Source organism: Acomys minous, assembly GCF_964271855.1.
Source record: "Acomys minous genome assembly, chromosome: 11".
Taxonomy (NCBI): Eukaryota; Metazoa; Chordata; class Mammalia; order Rodentia; family Muridae; genus Acomys; species Acomys minous.
In genome coordinates, this window is record NC_140492.1 from 1,113,402 (window position 1) to 1,135,031 (window position 21,630).

At 47.1% G+C, this 21,630-nt stretch overlaps 1 protein-coding gene across 1 annotated transcript in view; it reads left to right on the forward strand.

Annotated features, from left to right (window-relative positions):
• Window positions 1-1,144: 1,144 nt before the first annotated feature.
• Window positions 1,145-21,630, forward strand: part of LOC311609084 (interferon-induced GTP-binding protein Mx2-like) — a 33,076-nt gene continuing 12,590 nt past the window's right edge. The window contains 9 exon segments of the mRNA XM_084801818.1: window positions 1,145-1,457; window positions 3,937-3,985; window positions 4,223-4,349; window positions 12,946-13,104; window positions 14,834-15,026; window positions 15,988-16,125; window positions 17,539-17,693; window positions 18,042-18,180; window positions 18,655-18,853. Of these exon segments, the coding sequence (XP_084657944.1) occupies window positions 4,251-4,349; window positions 12,946-13,104; window positions 14,834-15,026; window positions 15,988-16,125; window positions 17,539-17,693; window positions 18,042-18,180; window positions 18,655-18,853 (1,082 nt within the window). The 5' untranslated portion in view covers window positions 1,145-1,457; window positions 3,937-3,985; window positions 4,223-4,250.

Here is a 21,630-nt window from a genome sequence, read left to right on the forward strand (position 1 = left end):
TACACACACACACACACACACACACACACACACACACACACACACAGAGAGAGAGAGAGAGAGGTGGGAGGTGGTTGGGACTTGGTTTTTGGCTGTTCATCACCCCCTCCCCCTTAAGACCCACCTAAAGAGAACTGCTCCAGGGACAGCTTCAAGGCTTTGGGCTTCTCCCTAGGCAAGGATAGAACCTAAGCAATGGAGGTCTAGCATCACTTAGCAATTCTTTCAGGCCTGGACACCAGCGAAACAGTGTGCAGGCTCCTGCAGCACGGCAGCCAGAGTGCAGGGAGACTGGCAGGTCCTTGTCCTACCATCCCTAAGGCCAGGCACGGATGCCAGGACAGCCCAGATCTTTGCCCTGTGTCCAGGCTTTCTCTTCCTTGCCTCTTCCTCCCAGTGCTGCTCACTGATCTCACTGCTGCCCCTCCTCCAGGCACTGGGGGCTCCCTGAGGCACTTCTCACTGCTTTCAGATCCCCTCCAGCTCCCTGCTGGGCCTGAGTCCTGAATCAGGCTATCTGTTCCTCAGCACAGACTGAAGTAACTTCCCAGGAACCAAGAAACTGAAACTGAAACTTAAGTCTGAGCTGACTGAGAAATGCAGCAGGGAGGGGGAGGGAGTAGGAGGGAAGGGAGCAGAACAAAGCAGAGCTGTGGGGTGACATCATCGGACTCACTCACTCTACCTTCCCCATCGCCATGCGTTCTTGACACACAGAACCATATATGCCAGGAGCCATGTCTGATCCCACTTACAAGAGCCACCGACTAGCACTAGCTACGGACCCTGCTTTCAGCCTGGGGCCCAAGGAGGGGACACAAGAGGAGCCTGGTGTCTGTCCTGCCAGTTCCCAGGGCAGGCAGCTTAGGGAAAGAGCTGCAGCAAGAAAAGTCCCTGGGCTCTGAGGGGGAGAGGCACTGGGGGATGTTCTGTGACATAGGGCTCTGCTCTGAAAAGCAAGGCAAAGTGCAGGAGGGCCCATGGCCTGCCCCACTCCTCCATGAAGGGCAGGACCTGTCTCCCTCAGGAGCCCTGCGGGAGCAGTGTGCCTGGTGATTCCTGGTTTGGATTGTTTCTGCCCTTCCTGGCACAACTGCAAAAGAGAAAGTTGGTCTGGGCTGTGCTCAGCTGAGAGGAGACCAGGCTGTTGGAGCAGTAGAAGGCAGCAGAGGCTGGGCACGTCCTGGGGGAAAGCAGGCAGCAATCGCAGCCGGCGTCAGCACAGCAGCTGGGATGAGCCCAAAACACACAATTTCTGAACCTTAGGACCCAGCCAAGGGCCCCTGAGGTTAAGTTTCATTTCTGATCTCAGTTTGTGTGTGGAGGAGGCTGGGGCTGGGCAGCAAACTCAGGCTGTTTCCCTAAGTTTCAATTCTCCTTTGGAAGGGGCGGAGTCAGCACTGTTTAAAGAGGTCTGAGAGCTTGCAGCTTTGCACTCTGTCGCCAAGCCAGGAGTGGTGAGTACTGCCCGGGATTCTGGGATTCTGTGCAGAGATAGAGGGATGCCCCCTCCCCCCCCCACCCCCGGTTCCTTGTAAACCCTGGTGACTGATGCTGGGCATTTCTTGATGCTATTACAATAATATGTACAGTGACAGTTTGGGTGTAGTGTGGTGGTAGTGGGGGAGGGCAGCAAGCTCAGGCAATTTCTCAAGTTTCAGTTCTCCCTGGGAAGCAGCCGAGCCAGAGCTATTTAAAGGGGCCTGCACAAGCTGATGCACCAACCAAGGACATTGTAAGCAGAGAACCTGCCCCCCTACTTACAGATGTAGCCCATGGACAGCTCATTCTCCACGTGGAGAAAGTGGGGTGGGGTGGGGTGGGGTGGGTGGGACTGCCTCTGACACTAACTCTGGTGCCCTCGATTTTATCCCTGCCCCTTGGCAGAGAGGCTCTGTGGGAACACAGAAGAAGGGGATGCAGGCTATCCAGATGAGACCTGATAAGCTATAGTCAGATGGTGGGGGAGGAGAACCCCATCTGTTAGAGGTCTAGAGGAGGTGAATAGGGAAAAAAAGGGAGGGAGGGTGGGAACAGGAAAGAAAGAGCAAGGGGATTAAAGTATAGATGTAATGTGAATAAATTATAATTTTTAAAACTGTAGTAAAAAGAGAGGAAAAATACACACACACACACACACACACACACACACACACACACACACACACACACAGAGGCTGGAGTCCACAAACCCAGGCACTCACTCTGTCACTAAGCAGGAGAGACTGATGAATATCACCCAGGACTAGGCCACACCCCATAGCTCAGGGCTAGAGAAGGCCTCTGGGTTCCTTATAGATCCTGGAGGCCACCATGGGATATTTCCTGGTGCTATAAGTAGCCCAGTAGTCCCTCCTAGACACAGTGGGTCTCACCCAGCTGCTGATTCTTGGAACAGTCTGAAACAACTCCCAAAACCAGGAGGTCCTGGAGGTCTCCAAGGTCTGGGGCCAAGGCCTAGGTGAGAAGTTCCTTAGATGAGAAGAGCTCCTGCTGCATGGGCCAAGAGCCCATGGGAAAGCAGATGGTTTTAAATATGAAATATGATCCGTACAACAGATGTGATGTGGAGAAGTTTATTATATGAGCATGAGAGAGAGCAGGGAGGGGCAGGGGGGCGGGGGAGGAGAGGTAGATTTGCCCTTTTATATCCTGGGCAGCTGGCCTGCCTAGTGGCAGGCAGGTAATGATGTCATAGATTGCTAGGCAGACAGGGGGCAGTATGCTAAGAGACAGAGGCCTCCTGTGAAGGGTGGGAGGAAGCCAGGTGACCCGCGGGCAGGCTTTGGAGTGCAGGCAGGAGCCTGCATTGGGCACCATGCTGGAAAGGCTGACAGAGGATGTCAGAGAAATGTATCTGCCCAGGATCTTTCCAGTCCCTAGACAGATGCTCTGGGTGGTCTGAAGCCTTACCGGTGATCAGAGTGCAGGGTGTCCCTCAGAGCTTTGATTCTTAAAGGCTCAACTGAAGGGGATCATGGAGGGAAAGGAAAGAGCTTTTGAGTCTCCAGGTGGCTACTTTAACACCTGGTGGACCCGGGAAGGCTCCCACTCTTAGCATCTCAGTTTTTCTGGACAGGCATGGTAGGGGTGGTCAGGGGTTCTGACAGTGAAAGGATCTGAATTCTACCCCCATGCTGCCCCTGCTTCCAGCTGGGCTGAGGGTGCATCCCAAGCAGGGGAGCCTTTGTCACTGGGGTCTTTGTTTAGAGTAACGGACAGATAGCACAGATCCCACAGGCAAAGGTCCACTGACTGCTGTCGAGTGGAAGCAGAGCTGGCCATCTGAAAACCAGCAGGAATGAGCATAGGCCTGTGTGGGTAAGAATGCTGTTTGTGTGTGCCTGACCCTGACCTCCAGGTGAGGCTGCAGCCTGCACGAAATGTGATGGGGCTGCCCTGATGGTCTCTGCGCAGTGGGATCTGCAGAGGGGAAGAGTTAGGAAGTGGGGGGACAGGAGGCAAGGGTGTCCTGAAGATCCCCTGGAAATGAGGGTTGATCTAGTGCTGGGAGCAGCTTCTGCTCGACTGGACCAAGATCTCTCTCACCTCAGGGTGCTCTCACCTCAGGGTGACAGTGCAGCTGCCTGCCCCCAGCAATGAATGAGCAGAAGAGGCTGTGACCTGAGGTTGCTCTGCTCCTGAGATCCACAAAGTCTCAGAGGGGACTCAGGAAAATCGTACATGCTTGTGATTTGCAGACAGACCACAGAGCTTAGATCCCAGAAAAGAAACAGACTCCCTAAGTCCTATCTGGACTGGTCACTAGGAATCTTTGGTCGTGGCGCACAAGGCCTGGGGACCAGCAATAGCTCTTGATTGTGCGGTGAGACTAATCAAGACAGTCATGGACCAATAGATGAGGCTTGAACTGAGAGTGAAGAGATGTTCACTCTGGAGACTGGGACCCCCTTGTAATATGAGCTCTTTCCAAAGCAGGGGAAGGAGAGCTGGGCCTGAAGAATTTCCGAGATTAACAGACTCTGTGAGTACCTTTAAAATTACTCTTCTTTCATGATCCTCCTCCTACATCGGACACAAGCACCTGCCATTCCAGAAGGAGAGAGGACCTGATGGTGTTGCTGGGAAGCACAGGCCCCTGGGATGGGCAGGAGAGGGATGGAGGTTGTAATATTGGGATCTCTGGTGTAAATCTTAGCCAAGGTCCAGAAAAAAAAATGGTTTCCAGAATTTTCTAACTTACATTCCTCATCTTCAATAGGGTGCCCAGTTGGAAAAAGATATAGACAATGGTTCTTAGCACAGAAGAAAGCAGGCACCCTGCTTCAGTCACCTCAACCAGTGACCCACTGCCCAATGGAGAGATCAGCCCAGAAGAGAGAAACCAGGTATGGCCATGTCCATCTGAGGGCTGCTGCTTTACCTCATACCAGCCTGGAGATGGTGACCTATCTGGGGCAGGATGCACATGCATTTCTACTGTTTACTTTGCTTGGGCCAAGATGAGACCAATGCCTCCCTTCCCCTGATCCTTCACTGAATGTGTTTGAGATGCCATCTTGGTCTGAGAAGGTGGTATCATTGGGGACTGGCACACCCTGAGCGGTGCTCTGCTGTCCCTGCCCATACAGCCCTGTTAGGATTCACTGAGATTCCCTCCTGGAAGGAGCCCCTTGGTGTCTCTTTTCATAGAGTTGGGATCCAGTGCTGCTGAGAACCAAACCAGGTCTCTGGTCAGAGTCCTGTCAGCGTGGTCCTAGTCTGACCCTGTCACTATCTGACCTTGGGAGAGTCTCCCTCCCTCCATCAGTGGGTTTCCATCCCCACGCTGGGATACTCAGCGCATCAGTGCAGCTGAGTTGGTACTAAGGACTGTGTTGTCCTTCCCTGTTTGAGACATTGGGCTGCCTGTCTCTGGAAAGCTTAACACTTTTAAAATCAGTATTAACAACAGTGTCAAATGTCACAGGCAATGAGAAGGGCTGCTTACTGTCTCTCCATGTCCCGAATCTCTGTGTGTGTCCTTCCTGCCAGGCTATAATCCTGCAGTGAGGGGACAGAAGGAACTCAGACCAACGCATCAGTCAGCTTTTTGTTGCTGTGGCCTAGTTCCCTACACATCACAGTTTCAGAGGTGACAGCCCATGCCCACCGGGTGCCATTGTTCTACAGTGCTGATGCCTAATGGCTGGGAGAGAAAAGAGAGGTAGAGGAAGGGCTGGGCTCTAAGTTCCTTTCAGAGCCATGGGGCCAGTGATCTCTACCCTCCCAGTAGTCCCCCATTAATCCAACCCCACCTCCTCCAACGAGCAACCAGCTGGGTATGGGACCAAACACTCAGGTGAAGGCCCTTGGGCAGTGTTTCATATCTAGACTCATGGCATTCACACCCACATGCTTTGGGAGCAGCTAGCCACTTCTGTCCAGGAGACAGGCTATCTATGGTCCCTCAGCACAACTTCAAGCAGGTAGGGACTGAGCTTTGGAGTTTGGTGCTTTTAGGCACGCAGTAGCAGCACAGCCACCTCCCCACCCTCAGGCATGATGATGACTAAGAGCCTTAAGTGCTGGAGCCACGTCTGTTAACAGGCACAGGTGTGTGCTTTGTTGAAGGAGCAGGTGAGATATTTGTGCCTCCTCGGAGCTCAGCTGTTGTTAGCAACAAAGCCCCAGAAGACCTGGCTCTTCAGTGCTGGGAACAAGGTCTGGGGAGTGGAGTGCTGTTGCTAAAGTCCTTTCCCTAGGGGAGACAGCAACATATGCACTTCCTCCTAAGGTCCCAAGGATAAACCAAGGTGCAGTTCCACCAGCATTCATCAGGGAACCTCGCAGAGCAATAGGGAAGGGTTTACAGCAGGAATGTGGTGGCCTTAACGCAACCTCAGCAGAAGGTTGACACCCAGCAGGCATGATGGCTCGCTCCCCCAAGGCTGTGTACAGGAAGTCCCTCCTCCTCACCGCTCCTCACATAAATCCTCTAGCCCTCCCAGTTGAGCAAGGCCATGTGCAATTAGAGCAGAATTGCACACAACTGGGAAGAGTGTCTGGCTATGCTTGAAGGATCCCATGACCCCCTCCACCTCCCTCCGGTGAGGGAAGGTGGACAGTCTACAACGCTGCAAAGCAAATGGTTATGTGACTGTAGCTTTAACACAGGGCACAGCACAAGGAGCAACTCAGGAAGAGGCAGGCAAGTGATACTGAAAAGCAAGGCTGTGCTTGCCAAGAGCTTAGGCAGAGGGGCCTGCTGGAGGGGAGAGGAGAGGTGTATATGGAATGCCCTGCTCCTGGCAATGGCCGTTTCCATCATCTGGGGGGTGGGCACTCGTGCTTAGCTTATTGCTCTTTCTATTTTATCAACTGCTGTGAATTATTGATACAAAGGCACAAAACCAAAATGTTACCAGGACTCAGACTTTACTGCTGGGCACCATGGCACAGTGAGGTCTCAGATCCAGCCTCCCAGCAGTTGGCCTGGGCATGTTCAGTGGGGTCAGACTGCAACTGGCTAGGGTGTTCTTGTCAGAATCATCTGCATTAGGCTGAAACTCAGCTGTCTTGGTTTGAAATTTCAAACTTAGTTTGAGTCTGTGAGGAGGCACCATGGCCAAGGCAACACTTATGAGGACAAACATTTAACTGGGGGCCAGCTTATAATTTCAGAGGTTTTGTGACCTGGCCAGGAGGTCAGTCAACAGGAGGACCTGGAAGGGGCAGTGGGAATGGATGGGACAAGAGATGCGAGAAATGGAGACAAGACGGCAGTCCGATCAAATCTCCGCTTATTGTGTGGCAGAGCAACAGTGTACGTAGTCAGCAGAAGGAGGGGCAGGGGGGGGGATAGAGCGAGGGAAGCAGGTGTGTGGTTCTGTGAAAACATTGGGTACATCTAAACAGGATATAGGAAGAAACACCAAATGTAACCAGTGGAAAGGTATGCTCAGTACAAACTCTGAGTGCATGGCCTTAAGCAATCTTACAAAAAGCAACATGCTCGAGCAGGGCTCCCTACAGTTTTGTTCGGCGGGAAGCATTGCACCATGCAGGCAGACATGGTGCTGGAGGAGCTAAGAGGTCTACATCTTTTTTAAAAACATACTTTATTAATTTATCCATATTACATCTAAATTGTTATCGCATCCCTTGTATCTTCCCATTTCTCCCTCCCTCCCATTTCCCCCCTACTCCCCTCCCCTATGACTGTGAATGAGGGGGACCTCTTCCCCTTGTATATGCTCGTAGGGTATCAAGTCTCTTCTTGGTAGCCTGCTATCCTTCCTCTGAGTGCCACCAGGCTTCCCCATCCAGGAGACATGGTCAAATATGGAGCACCAGAGTTCGTGTGAAAGTCAGACCCCACTCTCCACTCAACTGTGGAGAATGTCCTGTCCATTGGCTAGATCTGGGTAGGGGCTCGAACTTTACTGCATGTATTGTCCTTGGCTGGTGCCATAGTTTGAGCAGGACCCCTGGGCCCAAATCTGCCTATCATAATGTTTTACTTGTAGGTTTCTGGATCCTTCTATTTCCCCATTCTCCCTTGATTCTCCCACCTAGAGTCCCAGTAGGAAGTCCCCTCTGTCCCACTTTCCTGGTAAGTGAAGACTTTCATGGGACATGCCCCTTGGGCTGGTGTCCACATATAAGTGAGTGTATACCATTTGACTCTTTCTGCTTCTGTGTTAACTCACTCACTATGAGCATTTCTAGTTCAATCCATTTATCCACAAATTTCGGGAATTCCTTGTTTTTAATAGCTAAGTAGTATTCCATAGTGTAAATGTACCACAGTTTCTTATCCATTCTTCTACTGAGGGACACTTAGGCTGTTTCCAGGTTCTGGCTATTATGAATAAGGCTACTATGAAAATGGTTGAGCAAATTTTCCTGTTGTGTGCTGGAGCATCTTCTAGGTATATTCCAAGGAGTTGAATAGCTGGGTCTTGAGGAAGCCCTATTCCCAGTTTTCTGAGATAGCACCAGAAAGATTTCCAAAGTGGCTAGTTTGCATTCCCACCAGCAATGAAGGAGTGTTCCTCTCTCTCCACATCCTCGCCAGCATGTGGTGTTGCTTGAATTTTTGATCTTAGCCATTCTGATGGGTGTAAGATGGAATCTCAAAGTCATTTTGATTTGCATTTCCCTGATGATTAAGGAGGTTGAGCATTTCTTTAAGTGTTTCTCAGCCATTCAATATTCCTCTGTTGAGAATTCTCTGTTTAGTTCTGAGCCCCATTTCTCAATTGGGTTATTTGGTTTGGTGGTGTTTAATTTCTTGAGTTCTTTATATATTTTGGATATTAGACCTTTGTCAGATGTAGGGTTGGTGAAGATCTTTTCCCAGTCTGTAGGCTGTCGCTTTGTTCTCTTGACAATGTCTCCTGCCTTGCAGAAGCTTCTTAGCCTCATGAGGTCCCATTTGTTAATTGTTGACCTTAAGGCCTGGGCTGTTGGTGTTCTGTTCAGGAAGTTGTCTCCTGTGCCAATGTGTTCCAGGCTCTTCCCCACTTTTTCTTCTAACTGACTTAGTGTCTCTGCTTTTATGTTGAGGTCTTTGATCCACTTGGATTTGAGTTTTGTGCATGCTGACAAATATGGGTCCAATTGCATTTTTTTACACATAGACATCCAGTTAGACCAGCACCATTTGTTGAAGATGCTATCTTTTTTCCATTGAATAGATTTGGCTTCTTTGTAAAAAATCATGTGACCATATGTGTGTGGATTCATACCTGGGTCTTTGATTCAATTCCACTGATCAACTAGCCTATTGCTGTGCCAGTACCATGCTGTTTTAATTACTGTTGCTTTATAGTACAACTTGAGATCAGGTATGGAGATTCCTCTGGAAGATCTTTTATTGTACAAGATTGTTTTAGCTATTCTGTGTTTTTTGTTTTGAAGTTGAGAATTGAACTTTCAGTGTCTTTTAAAAATTGTGTAGGTATTTTGATAGGGATTGCATTGAATCTGTAGACTGCTTTTGATAAGATGGCCATTTTTACTATGTTAATTCTCCTGATCCATGAGCAAGGAAGATCATTCCATCTTCTCATGTCATCTTCAATCTCTTTCTTCAGAGTTTTGAATATTTTTTCAAACAAATCCTTCACTTGCTTGGTTAGAGTAACTCCTAAATATTTTATATTGCTTGTGGCTAATGTGAAGGGTGTAGTTTTCCTAATTTCTTCCTCTGCATGATTGTTATTTGTATATAGGAAGGCTACTGACTTTTTTGAGTTAATTTTGTATCCAGCCAATTTGCTGAAGGTGTTTATCAGCTGTAGGAGGTCTCTGGTGGAATTTTGGGGATCACTTATGTACACTATCATATCATCTGCAAATAGGGATAATTTGACTTCCTTCTTTCCCATTTGGATCCCCTTGATCTCCTTTTGTTGTCTTATTGCTCTGGCTAGAACTTCGAGTACTATATTGAAGAGATATGGACAGAGTGGGCAGCCTTGCCTTGTTCCCGATTTTAGAGGAATTTCCTTGAGTATCTCACCATTTAATTTGATTTTGGCTATTGGCTTGCTGTATATAGCCTTTATTATATTGAGGTATGTGCCTTGTATCCCTGATCTCTCCAAAACTTTAAATATGAATGGGTGTTGGATTTTATCAAATGTTTTCTCTGCATCTAAGGAGATGATCATGTGGTTTTTTATTTTCAGTTTGTTTATATGGTAGATTACATTGATGGATTTCTGTATATTAAACCATCCCTGCGTGCCTGATATGAAGCCTACCTGGTCATGGTGAATGATATCTTTGATGTGCTCTTGTATTTGTTTTGCAAGTATTTTATTGAGTATTTTTGCATCAATGTTCATAAGAGAAATTGGTCTGAAATTCTCTTTCTTTGTTGGGCCTTTGTGGAGTTTAGGTATCAATGTGACTATGGCCTCATAGAACGAATTTGGTAATGTTCCATCCATTTTTATCTTTTGGAGTAGATTGTAGAGTGTCGGTATTAGCACATCCTTGAAGGTCTGGTAGAATTCTGCACTGAAACCATCTGGCCCTGGGCTTTTTTTGGTTGGGAGACTATCAATGATTGCTATTTAGCTTGTTTATCTGGTCTTCACTCAGTTTTGACAAGTGGAATCAATCAAGAAAATCATCCATTTCCCTTAGATTTTCAAATTTTGTGGCATATATGCGTTTGAAGTAGGATCTTATGATTCTTTGTATTTCTTCAGTGTCTGTTGTTATGTCTCCCTTTTCATTTCTGATTTTGCTGATTTGGATACTGTCTCTCTGCCTTTTAGTTAGTTTGGCTAACGGTTTGTCTATCTTATTAATTTTCTCGAAAAACCAGCTCTTGGTTTTGTTGATTCTTTGGACTGTTTTCTTAGTTTCTAATTTATTCATTTTAGCCCTGAGTTTGATTATTTTCAGTCATCTACTCCTCTTGGGTGTTTCTGCTTCTTTTTTTCCTAGGGCTTCCAGCTGTGTCGTTAAGTTGCTTATGTGGGATGTTTCCAATTTCCTTTTAAAGACACTTAGTGCTATGAATTTTCCTCTTAGCACTGCTTTCAATGTATCCCACAAATTTGGGTATGTTGTTTCTTCATTTTCATTGAATTTCAGGAAGTCTTTAATTTCTTTCATTATTTCTTCCCTGACCCAGGTGTCATTAAGTAGAGAGTTGTTTAGTTTCCATATGTGTGTAGGATTTTTATTGTTTCTGTTGTTGTTGTTGTTGAAGTGCTGCCTAAGACTATGGTGATCTGATAGGATACAAGGTATTATTTCAATCCTCTTGTATCTGTTTAGGCTTGCTTTGTGACCTACTATGTGATCAATTTTGGAAAAAGTTTCATGGTGTGCAGAGAAGAAGGTATATTCCTTTTTGTTTGGGTGAAAGGTTCTGTAGATATCTGTTAGATCCATTTGATTCATGGCATTGGTTAATGATGTTATTTCTCGGTTTAGTTTCTGTTTCAATGACCTATCCTTCAGTGAGAGTGGGGTGTTGAAGTCTCCCACTATTATTGTGTGGTTTAAGCTTCATTAATAGATCCCTTACAAATGTGGGTGCCCTTGTATTGGGAGCATAGATATTCAGAATTGTGATGTCATCTTGGTTGACTTTACCTTTGATGAGTATGAAGTGTCCTTCCTCATTCCTTTTGATGAATTTTGGTTGAAAGTCTATTTTGTTAGATATTAAAATGGCTACGTCTGCTTGCTTCTTGTGACCATTTGCTTGGAATATTTTTTCCATCTTTTTACCCTGAGGTAATGTCGATCTTTATGGGTGAGATGTGTTTCTTGAATGTAGAAGAATGTTGGATCTTGTTTATGCATCCATTCAGTTAGTCTGTGTCTTTTATTGGAGAATTGAGAGCATTGATGTTGAGAGATATTAATGACCAGTGACTGTTAAGAGTCTTAATTTTAATGTTGGTTCCAGTAGAGCACTTTTGTGTTTATGTTTTTGCAGTGGTGTCGTTATCTATTTCCTGTGTAGTTTTGGTTGCAGGTTGTCCTTCGGGGTGGAGTTTTCCTTCTAGTACCTTCTGTAAAGCTAGATTTGTGGATAGGTACTGTTTGAATTTGTTTTTGTCATGGAATATTTTGTTTTCTCCATCAATGGTTATTGATAGTTTTGCTAGGTAAAGTAGTCTGGCCTGGCATCTGTGATCTCTTAGGATTTGCAGGATCTCTGTCCAGATCCTTCTGGCTTTTATGGTCTCTGCTGAGAAGTCGAGTATAATTCTGATAGGTTTGCCATTAAATGTTATTTGGCCCTTTGGCATCTTCCTGCATTTGATTACAAATTTTATTTGTTTCTTCCATTATCATCCTCATTACTAAGGATTTGAGGTCATTTTCTTGTATTTCCATTGTGTTGGAGTTCTCTGGGTTGTTTTCTTTGGGATTGCTGGGATATGGAGACGCCATATTGTTTTAGGGTTTTTTGTGTATGATTTTATGCTGTCCTTTAGATATCTTGCCATCTCTGTTTTTGGCAGGTAGCTTCTGGAGTTGGGTGGAGGGAGTCTGGGGATAGATTCACCTGTTTTCTCATGATTTCCCTAGGCTGGGAGCTCTGATGCTTCATTGGTCTGGATGGCAGGAGGCTAGCCCTGCAGTTTGGTTCTCTCACAGCCAGTGATCCCAGCTCCCCTGTACTGTGGGTCCTGTAATTGTCCTGGGTCTCTGAATGTGCGTTGGGTGAGGGCAAAGCGTGCACAGCCTTCTGGATCCCCTTGTAGCACTGGAGCTCTCCAGGGACTAAAGCAGGTCATGTGGAGGGGGTCTACTGGCCACTCTACTCCCTGTCTCCCTGAGATTTCCTTAGTCCTGGAGTTTTGATGCTCCAGTGGTCTGTGGTTCCTGGTAGCGTTTTAGGACCCAGACCACTCGCAGAGTCCAGGTTAGTGTCACAGGGACCAATCTGCACACACACTGAGTCCAGCTCATGTCTCTGGACCCAAATGGGTCTCTGGACCCAAACGGGTCTCTGGGCCTAATCCACACACTTAGTCGAGTTAGCGCTGAGTTCAACCAGAGTCTCGGGCCAAAACTACACACTTAGCTTGCCAAGTTCAGCTAGAGTCTCGGGACTCAGACCCCATGCCGAACTCAGCTAGAGTCTCTGGGCCCAAACTGCCTGCCAAGCTCAGCTAGGGACTCTGGACCCAAACTGAGTGCAGAGCTCAGCTAGAGTCTTTGGGCCCAAACTGCCCACCGAATTCAGCAGAGTCTCAGGGCTGGGACTGTGAACCGAAGAACTCAGCCAGCGACTCTGGACCCAAACTGCTTGCCAAGCTCAGCTAGGAACTCTGGGCCCAAACCGCACACCGAGCTCTGCTAGGGTCTCAGTGGCTGAACCGTGCTCCGAGTCCAGTTTGGGTCTCTGGGCACGGAGCCATGTGCCGAGTTGAGCTTGGATCAAGGGGCCCAAACCATGTGCTGAGTTCAGCTAGGGTTGTGGGGCCCAAATCTTGCACTGAGTCCCCTCTTCCACAGCAATTCCCACCGGTTACCATGCCAACCACCTCTGCTGGAGGGTTCCCAGCTGCAAATCTCAGCCGCTGCCGCCGCCGCCGCCGCCGCCACCGCCGCTGCCACCGCCGCAGCCACAGCTGCTCTGGTCCAAGAGAATCCGCACTCCTACCGCGTGCAGGAGTATGCAGGTTTTCTGTATTTTGGTCCTTTTGAACTGTGGAGTACTCCCGCTGTAGTGAGGTGGGGAGCTTGGTGTTCCTGGTTTAGAATTCCATGCCATTCCCCGAATCGTTTACTGGAGCTTCTAAACACGGCCCATGCTGCTCGGCGCCACCGTGGATTCCGAGGTCTACATCTTGATCCCAGGGCAGCCAGGAAGAGACTCTTTTCCACAGACAGCCAGGAGACTATCATGACACACTTCCTCTTATAAGGCCACACCTCCTAATAGTGCCACTCCCTATGACCAAGCATCCAAACACATGACTCTATGGGGGCCAAACCATTCAAACCACCGGTATTAACCCTTTGTCTTATAGATACTTTGCAAACATTTGCTCCCTGGCTGACATTTTTTTTTCCTTCTGATGACCTTATGCTTTCTTGTCTGGGTTGTGCCTTTTGGGCTGAATTTGCGGATTTTGTTGTTGTTTTCAAGAATGTCTATATGTCATGTCTTTTCCATCTAGGCCTGTGATGGGTCGTGAGTAAGTTTTTTAGTTATTAATTTACCTGCTGCCAGACCTCAGCTTTTCTTCCCTCCTTCCTCCAAACCCTCCTCTCCCCCATCCACTTTTGAGCTTCTCTTCAGGAAAGGGCAGGCTCTCATGGACATCAACCAGCCCAGGCATACCAAGCTGCAGTAATACTAGGCACCTCCTCACCTATTAAGGCTGCATGAGGCAACCCAGAAGGACAAAAGGGTAACAAAAGCAGGCAACAAAGTCAGAGACAGTCTCTGGCCCGACTGTCAGGAGCCCCACAAGAAGACCAAGCTACATAACTCAATCTATGTGCAATTTGTGCGGAGGGCCCAGGTCTGTCTCATGCAGGCTCCCTGGTTGGCAGTTCATTTTTATGGTGTTAGGTAGCAATGTAGGTATTTTCTTTCATATGTAGACAGTGAAATGTTCTAATACAGTTTGGTGAAAAGCTGGCCTTTTCCCAGATATCGCCTTTGTATCTTACCAACCTCAGTTTCATGTGATGACTTTCAGGGTTGTATGCTGTGTCCCCAGAATGCCATGCTCTGTTCTATGAAACACCATGCCCTCTCAGCTACAACTTTATCAACATCTTGGGACCAGAGGCTTCCATCCTCTACTTTAGAGCCAGTTTGCCTGTTGGAGCATTTATATTTATATTTATACTTAATGTGAACAGTCATTCCTTTTTGCTTTTTAGGTGAAACACTGGTTCTTCTTCCCCTCCTTCTTATATTCTTCCACCTTTGGAATTAAACATCTCTATTTTTGGAGTGTCCCCTGCTGGCCGTTGTTTCATTGTGTTTGTGAGAAACTGGGAAGTTTTTGCCTTTAATAAATGAAATAACTCTATCTATGGCTCTGTCCAAGTTTGGCTGGAGAGGTGCTTGTAAGGTTAGAAGCCTTTAGTAAAGATGCACAGTGTGTGTTCTGCACCTGATGTCTGCTGACTTTCTTCAGTGTTTGGGTTTGTCATTCAGGAGGCAGGCCCTGGATCTCAGTAGGCAGTAAGCAGAGATTGGCCCAGGCTGACACCTGCAGGCTACCCAATCAAGTCACAGTGATGACAGAGGCTGTGGTTAAAGTGAGGGTTAAAGATGAAAAGGGAGGAGTCTGAAGCACTGGGGAAGATGAGTTCTATATAGCGGCTTTGCTGGAGCATTTCCTGTGGATCATGACCTCACTCTTGCTTTACCCTCATCTAGGAGTCTCTGAACAACCTCAGCATGCAGTATGAGGAGAAGGTGCGGCCCTGCATCGACCTCATCGACTCCCTGCGGGCCCTGGGAGTGGAACAGGACCTGGCCCTGCCTGCCATAGCTGTCATCGGGGACCAGAGCTCAGGGAAGAGCTCTGTGCTGGAAGCACTGTCGGGAGTGGCCCTCCCCAGAGGCAGTGGTGAGAGCTCAGTGCTTATTGCCTTGCTAGGCCATGGACCTGGGACTTCAAAGATAGAAACAGACCTCGCCCAGGTCTGGGTACACAGCAAGATGAAGACCGAGGTGTAGCTTCTTGTGAGGTCTTCCTCCTTGGCTTTCTTCTGTGCAGTCTTGCAGTTTCTGCCTCCTCTCACAAGGGTCCCACTCTCATGGTTAGGGATCCAGCCACGCCCTCCATGGGCCTAAGTTACTCCTTTCACTTCTGTATCCCACAGTGACTGCAGGTGTTGGTGCTGAGCATGTGTGCTGGCGTGGGGCAGCTTTCAGTCCATCGCACTTTCCCACTGTACATCTTCAGGGTGACTTGAAAGCTGCAGTTTGAAAAAGCTCTGACTCAGTGGTCAGGTCCCTAGCCCCTTCCCTTGAGGTGACTGCTCCCTTCAGAGAGGAAGCAGGTATCCAGGCTAATGTTGCCACTTAAACACTATGGCTGAGGCGGTCATTGAGTATTCAGGAAGAGGTCAAAGCCAACGTGGTTCAGGGACCCAGGAAAAATGCCATGGACAAGGCAGGAGTGGGAAGGAGATCATGACAGGGGTGTGATGAGGTGGCCTGTGGGACACAGTGACCAGGATGTATAGGGGCTAGAAGAAAATGTGTGATAGGTTAAAGTTTCCTCCAAGCTCCCCATGGAGCTGAGGGTCCACAGTAGGAGGAATTCTCCTCAAGGTTCCTTAGCTACCAGACTGAACTAGTTGGTAGTTTTACCCCCAATGCATAAACATGCCCTGGGTTCCTGTTCCCAGAAGATAGGCCTGAGGTCACTCTAGATGCGTGGTGTCCAAATGAGGCCAGGTGTTTCCATTCCCAGTGTTTCTGCAGATGAGTGTGTGCAGGTGTGAGCACCTTTAGTCTAAGGTGTGGAGCATATGGGGCTATGTGCAGCAGAGCACTGGGTTAACATGGATGTGCTCTCATAGGTATTGTCACCAGATGCCCTCTGGTGCTGAAACTGAAGAAACTGGATGAGGGAAAGGAGTGGAGTGGCAAGGTCAGCTATGAGGACATTGAATTGGAGCTCTCTGATCCCTCACAGGTGGAAGAGGCCATCAACAAAGGTCAGTGTTCTGTTTGTTCCTTACAACCTCTGTGCCTGGAGTCAGGGGAGAAGTGCTGAGTTATGTCTTCCTTTCTCTGGGGGCTGAGCTGAGAATCTGGTTACAGAGTTTTCTTCAGCCTTCTGGAGGCTAGCTGTGGAAGGCTCTGTCCCGAGAACCGGTCACAATGAAGGCCTCCTTGGCAGTGAGGGAGCTTTCAGATCATATCCCCTAACTTGACAGAGCTCACGTTGGCCACCCACTTAGCCAGGATTGAGACTACAGTAGTTCATATCCCTTTGGGGTGGGGGTGGGGGTGGAAGGGAGCCTTGGACTTGAAAAAGGCCAGGCAACCAACCACACTTGGATAAAATAAAGACAGTCAAGAGTTGAAGAGGTAGATTTTAATTCATGAAACTATTGCTCTATCCAATCTTAAAAGAAAGACAATTTAATCCTAGCTCTTGGGAGGCAGAGGCAGGTGGATCGCTATGAGTTCAAGGCCATCTTGATCTACAAAGTGAGTCCAGGACATCCAAGGCTACATACAGAAACACTGTCTCAAAAAAAGAAAGAAAGAAACAAATGAAAAAAGAGGGAGAAACAGAAGAGTGAGTGCCCTCACCCCAGACCTATAGGCTTTTAAGCCAAGGGTATCTAAATTGCAGAAGCCACACCGAGGACACCTCCCAGGGCCTTGTCTCCAGGGTAGTTTCTTCAAAAAGCCATCATTAGACACCTTTGGGCCTAAAGTCTGTGCAGTTTGCTTTGGAAGTGTCCCTGCAAGGAACTAGCCTTTTAATACATTTTGTCTAGGGTCTTGTGGACTGTTGCCAGCAGGGAGTATACACATCTATTTCCAAGCACAAAGCTTACCAGGAAGGGGCATCTCCTCCACCTACAAAGCCCCCCCCAGTCATTCTGTCAGGACCTTGTTCCAGCACAGAAAATGAAACCCTTTCAAACCTGCTGTCACCCAGAATCACTGGACAGAAAAGGCTTTGCCTTCCTTAACTGCAGCTGTGGCACAGGTCCTCTCAGAAGGATTTACAGGAGGACTTACTTCCTCTCCTGGATTCAGAGGGTTTTTTTCCATGGTCACCTTTCCCTATGATCCTGGGAAGACCATTATTATGACAGAGAGAAGTGATAACAGACAGAAAGCATATGTCACAGGAAGGGGACAGAAATAGGACATATGGACCTGCTCCGGTAATCCTCTTCCTCTAGTGTCATTCCACCTCCAAAGAGTCTAGAAGCTCCAAATATAACCAGACGAGGACCAACCCATCTTTTCACTACAGGGGCCTGTGTGGTCACTGCATAGCCAAGGCTTTCCCAGAGTTCTCTGGAATAAGATCCCTTTCACCTACCCTCTAGCCTTACTATCCCACCTCGCCAAGCTTGACCAGCTGTCTCTCTCCTCCTTTCCAGGTCAGAACATCATTGCTGGGGAAGGGCTGGGTATCAGTGATAAGCTCATTAGCCTGGATATCAGCTCCCCGCACGTTCCAGACCTGACTCTGATCGATCTCCCTGGGATTACCAGGGTGGCTGTAGGCAACCAGCCTGCAGACATAGGACGCCAGGTGAGACTCCAGACTCTGCTCTGACATGCACTGAGCTGCTGGGGCACTGGAGTATATCCAGGGTTGTTAGACTCTGCTCTGACATGCACTGCGCTGCTGGGGCACTGGAGTATATCCGGGGTTGTTAGACTCTGCTCTGACATGCACTGAGCTGCTGGGGCACTGGAGTATATCCGGGGTTGTGTGTAAGAGAGATCTTGCGGTGGGGAGGGTGAGACTGGATGCCTACAATCCACTAGAGACATGTATAGTCCATGGAAGCCAGGGCCTGAAACGAATGGATGCTCTGGACTATCTCACTCTTGATCCTGTCTCCATATTTAAGAGTCACTATCTCATTTCTTACAGATCAAGAGACTCATCAAGACTTACATCCAAAAACAGGAGACCATCAACCTTGTGGTGGTCCCCAGCAATGTGGACATTGCCACCACGGAGGCCCTGAGCATGGCTCAAGAGGTGGACCCTGAGGGGGACAGGACCATAGGTGAGAAGAGTGGGTACCAGTGGGACACATTCCCTGGATCAAGTGGATCAATCTCAGTGCACATTCAGGATCCCACTGAGGGAATAGGGCCCCCTCATCTTGGCTCTCTGGTAGAAGGGGCATGAGGAGTCAGAGGAGAGCAAACATGAGGAGGAAGCCATATGTGCTGAGATTCACTAGCTTAGGGGCCATGGTAAGGGCCACACGAGTGAAAGGATGAACATCCATGTCTCCCTGGGTGGTAGCCATGGAGAGATGCTGGGGAGGAGTCTGCAGCTCATAGAGCGGCTCCACAGTCCTCACATGAGCCCCTGCACATGTGTGTGTCTGTGTGGGGGGTTCCGTCTTGCATGGGTTTTGCATCGATCCTGTGTGCCTTAGTCAAGGATGGGTTGATGGTGGCCAGTGAGAGCCACACCTCTTCCTGCTATCTTGGTGGCAGTGTGTGTCCTGATTTCAATGTCTGTCCTTCAGGGATCTTGACCAAGCCCGATCTGGTGGACAGAGGTACTGAAGACAAGGTCATTGATGTGGTGCGGAACCTGGTGTGCCACCTGAAGAAGGGCTACATGATAGTCAAGTGCAGGGGCCAGCAGGACATCCAGGAGAAGCTGAGCCTAGCTGAGGCCCTGCAGAAGGAGCAAGCCTTCTTCAGCGAACACCCGCACTTCAGGTACCTCCACTGCACTGTCCGTCCTGTGCCGTGAGAACTGCTGATCAAGAGCAGAGGTGGCATGAGGGGTGTTTGTGCAACAACCTGAGGACAACTCCATCCTGAAACCACTGTAGAATGTTCCTGAAGGAAGGCAAAATGCACACAATAGTCCTCAAAGAGTAGGAAGTAGTGGAAAAGAGGAAGGGACCTGCCAAGGTGCTACAGTTAAATGTGCTCAGGGACCAGAGTCACAATTAGAGCAGAGCAGAGGAAAAGGAGGAGACCCAGAATGTGACCGTGTCTTTGACATGTCAGAAAAGCAGCACTCAGCGTGTTAGGTGTCAGCTTAGCACCCATGGCAGGGACAACTGTTCAATGTCTACAGAAAACTAAGCTGGGCCCATGTTTGATGCAATACAGCAGTAGACACGGGTGAGAAGAGCTGAGCTTCCAAATGCACCTGCTGCTGATGGCTGAAAATCTCACCAAAACCCTTTGAACTCCCTACTGCAGGAGCATTCTTGTTGAAAAGAAAAGGCTGTCCTAATCTTAATGGGAGCTGTTTGGTTTTCCTCCACTTAGTACAATGTTGGCTATAGGTTTCTTGCATATAGTTTTTATTAGAGTGAGGTTTGCCATCTCTATTCCCAGCTTCTTCATGACTTTTGTAAAGGAAAGAATTTTGGATTTTTGTCAAAGGCTTTTCCTTTGTCTAATGAAACGATTGTGGGATTTGTCTTTTAGTTCTCTGTGTGATGGATAATATGAAGTGATTTACATATGTTGACTCATTCCTACATCTCTGGAATGAATGTGAGGAATGGTATTTTTTATATGAGTTTAAATTTCCCTGACAGTATTTTATTGAGAACTTTTGTATATTTCTTCATCCATGAGAGTGGTCTGTAATTTTCTCTTTTTGTTTTGTTTTATCTGGTTTGTGCATCATAGTCATACTGGCTTCATAAAGAACAGTTTGGAAGCTAGTCTTTTCTTTCTTTTTCATGGAAAAATTTAACAGTACTGGATTCCTTTTTTTTTTTTAACAGTGTGATTTCTTGAATGTCTGGTAGAATTCTACAGTGAATCCAACTGGTCCTGGAAGAGTTTTTATTACTTCTTCAATCTCATTCCTGGTTAGGGATCTGTCTAAATTGTTTATTTCATTTTATCTTAAATTTGCTATGTTGTATGCATCTGAGATTCAATCCATGCTTTTAGGCTTTGTAGTCTCAGGGAGTATAGTGTTTAAAGTAAATGAGTCCTTATGGGTTTCTGCATGACACCTGAGTCTGTGCCAATGGCACTCTTAATTTCTGATTTTATTAATTTGGGTCATCTAACTCTCTTTCTTTTGGTTGATTTGGCCAAGGAGAACTGGGTGTGATGGTACAAGCCTGTAATCCCAGCACTTGGGAGGCAGAGGCAGGCGGATCTCTGTGAGTTGGAGGCCAGCCTGGTCTACAAAGTGATTCTAGGACAGCCAAAGCTACACAGTGAAACCTTGTCTCAAGCCAAAAATAAATAAATAAATAAATAAATAGGCAAGCCAAGGATTTGTCAATGTTGTTTATTTTTTTCAAAGAATGAACTGCTCGTTTTATTGATTCATTGCAGGTTTTCTTTTCAGTTTTATTTCGTTGATTTTGATTATCTCTTCCGATCTACTGCTCGGAGTACTCTTTGCTCCTGGTTTTCCATGGCTTCCAGGTGCATTAGTAAGTTATTAACTTGTGATATTTGGATGCTATTATGCTGTAAACACTCCTGTGAGGACTGCCTTCACTCTGTCTTGTAGATTATTATGTGTTATGTTTTCATTTTCATTCAACTCTTAGATTTATTAAAATATAATATTAAAATTTAAAATCTAGTAAAAATAATTTTTTATTTACTTATTCATTCCATTATTTATTTATTTTGGAGTTTTCAAGACATGGTTTTTTATGTAAGCTTGACTGTCCTGAAATTTTATGGACCAGGCTGGCCTTGAATTTGACGTATCTCTGGCTACCAATTGCTGAAATTAAAGACATGTGCCACCACTACCCAGAAAATTCTTGAAATTTTAAAATTTCCACATTTGTTCCTAATACAACCCTTATTCAGTAGTGTGTTGAATAGTGTCCTTGAGCCTCTGTATTGTCAGTAGTCATTATTGCTGTTGATACACAGCTTCATTCTGTTGTGGTCAAATTGAATGTAGGATGTTATTTCAATTTCCCTGTGTTTGTTGAGACTTGATTGGTGTTCTAATAGGTGATACTTATGGGGAAAGTTCCATTGGCTGCTGAGAGGAATGTATATATGTGTATTCCTTGTGTATATGTGAATTTCTCTTTTCTTTTCTCTCTCTCTTTCTCTCTCTCTCTCTCTCTCTCTCTCTCTCCCTCCCTCCCTCCCTCTCTCCCTCCCTCCCCCTCTCTCTCTCCCTCTCTCTCTCTCTCTCTGTAGATAAGTCCATTTGCTATTATGGAATTCATTATGTTGACCAAGCTGGCCTCTGACTCACAGAGATCTGCCTGCCTCTGTCTCTTCAGGAGTGCATCACCAGGCAAATCTGCATTTGATTTCTGACATCATTTAAGTGTCATGTTTCTTTATTTAACTCTCATTCATACAACCTGTCTATTCATGCACGTTGCAGACTGAAGTCTCTCACAATTAGTGTATTATTCAATCTGTGGTTTTACAGTTAATAACATTTTAAAATGAAATTGGTAGGCTTGTTTTTGGTATCTAGATGTTGAAGATTGCAGTATCCCCTTGGTAGATCATTCCTTTGGTAAATACAA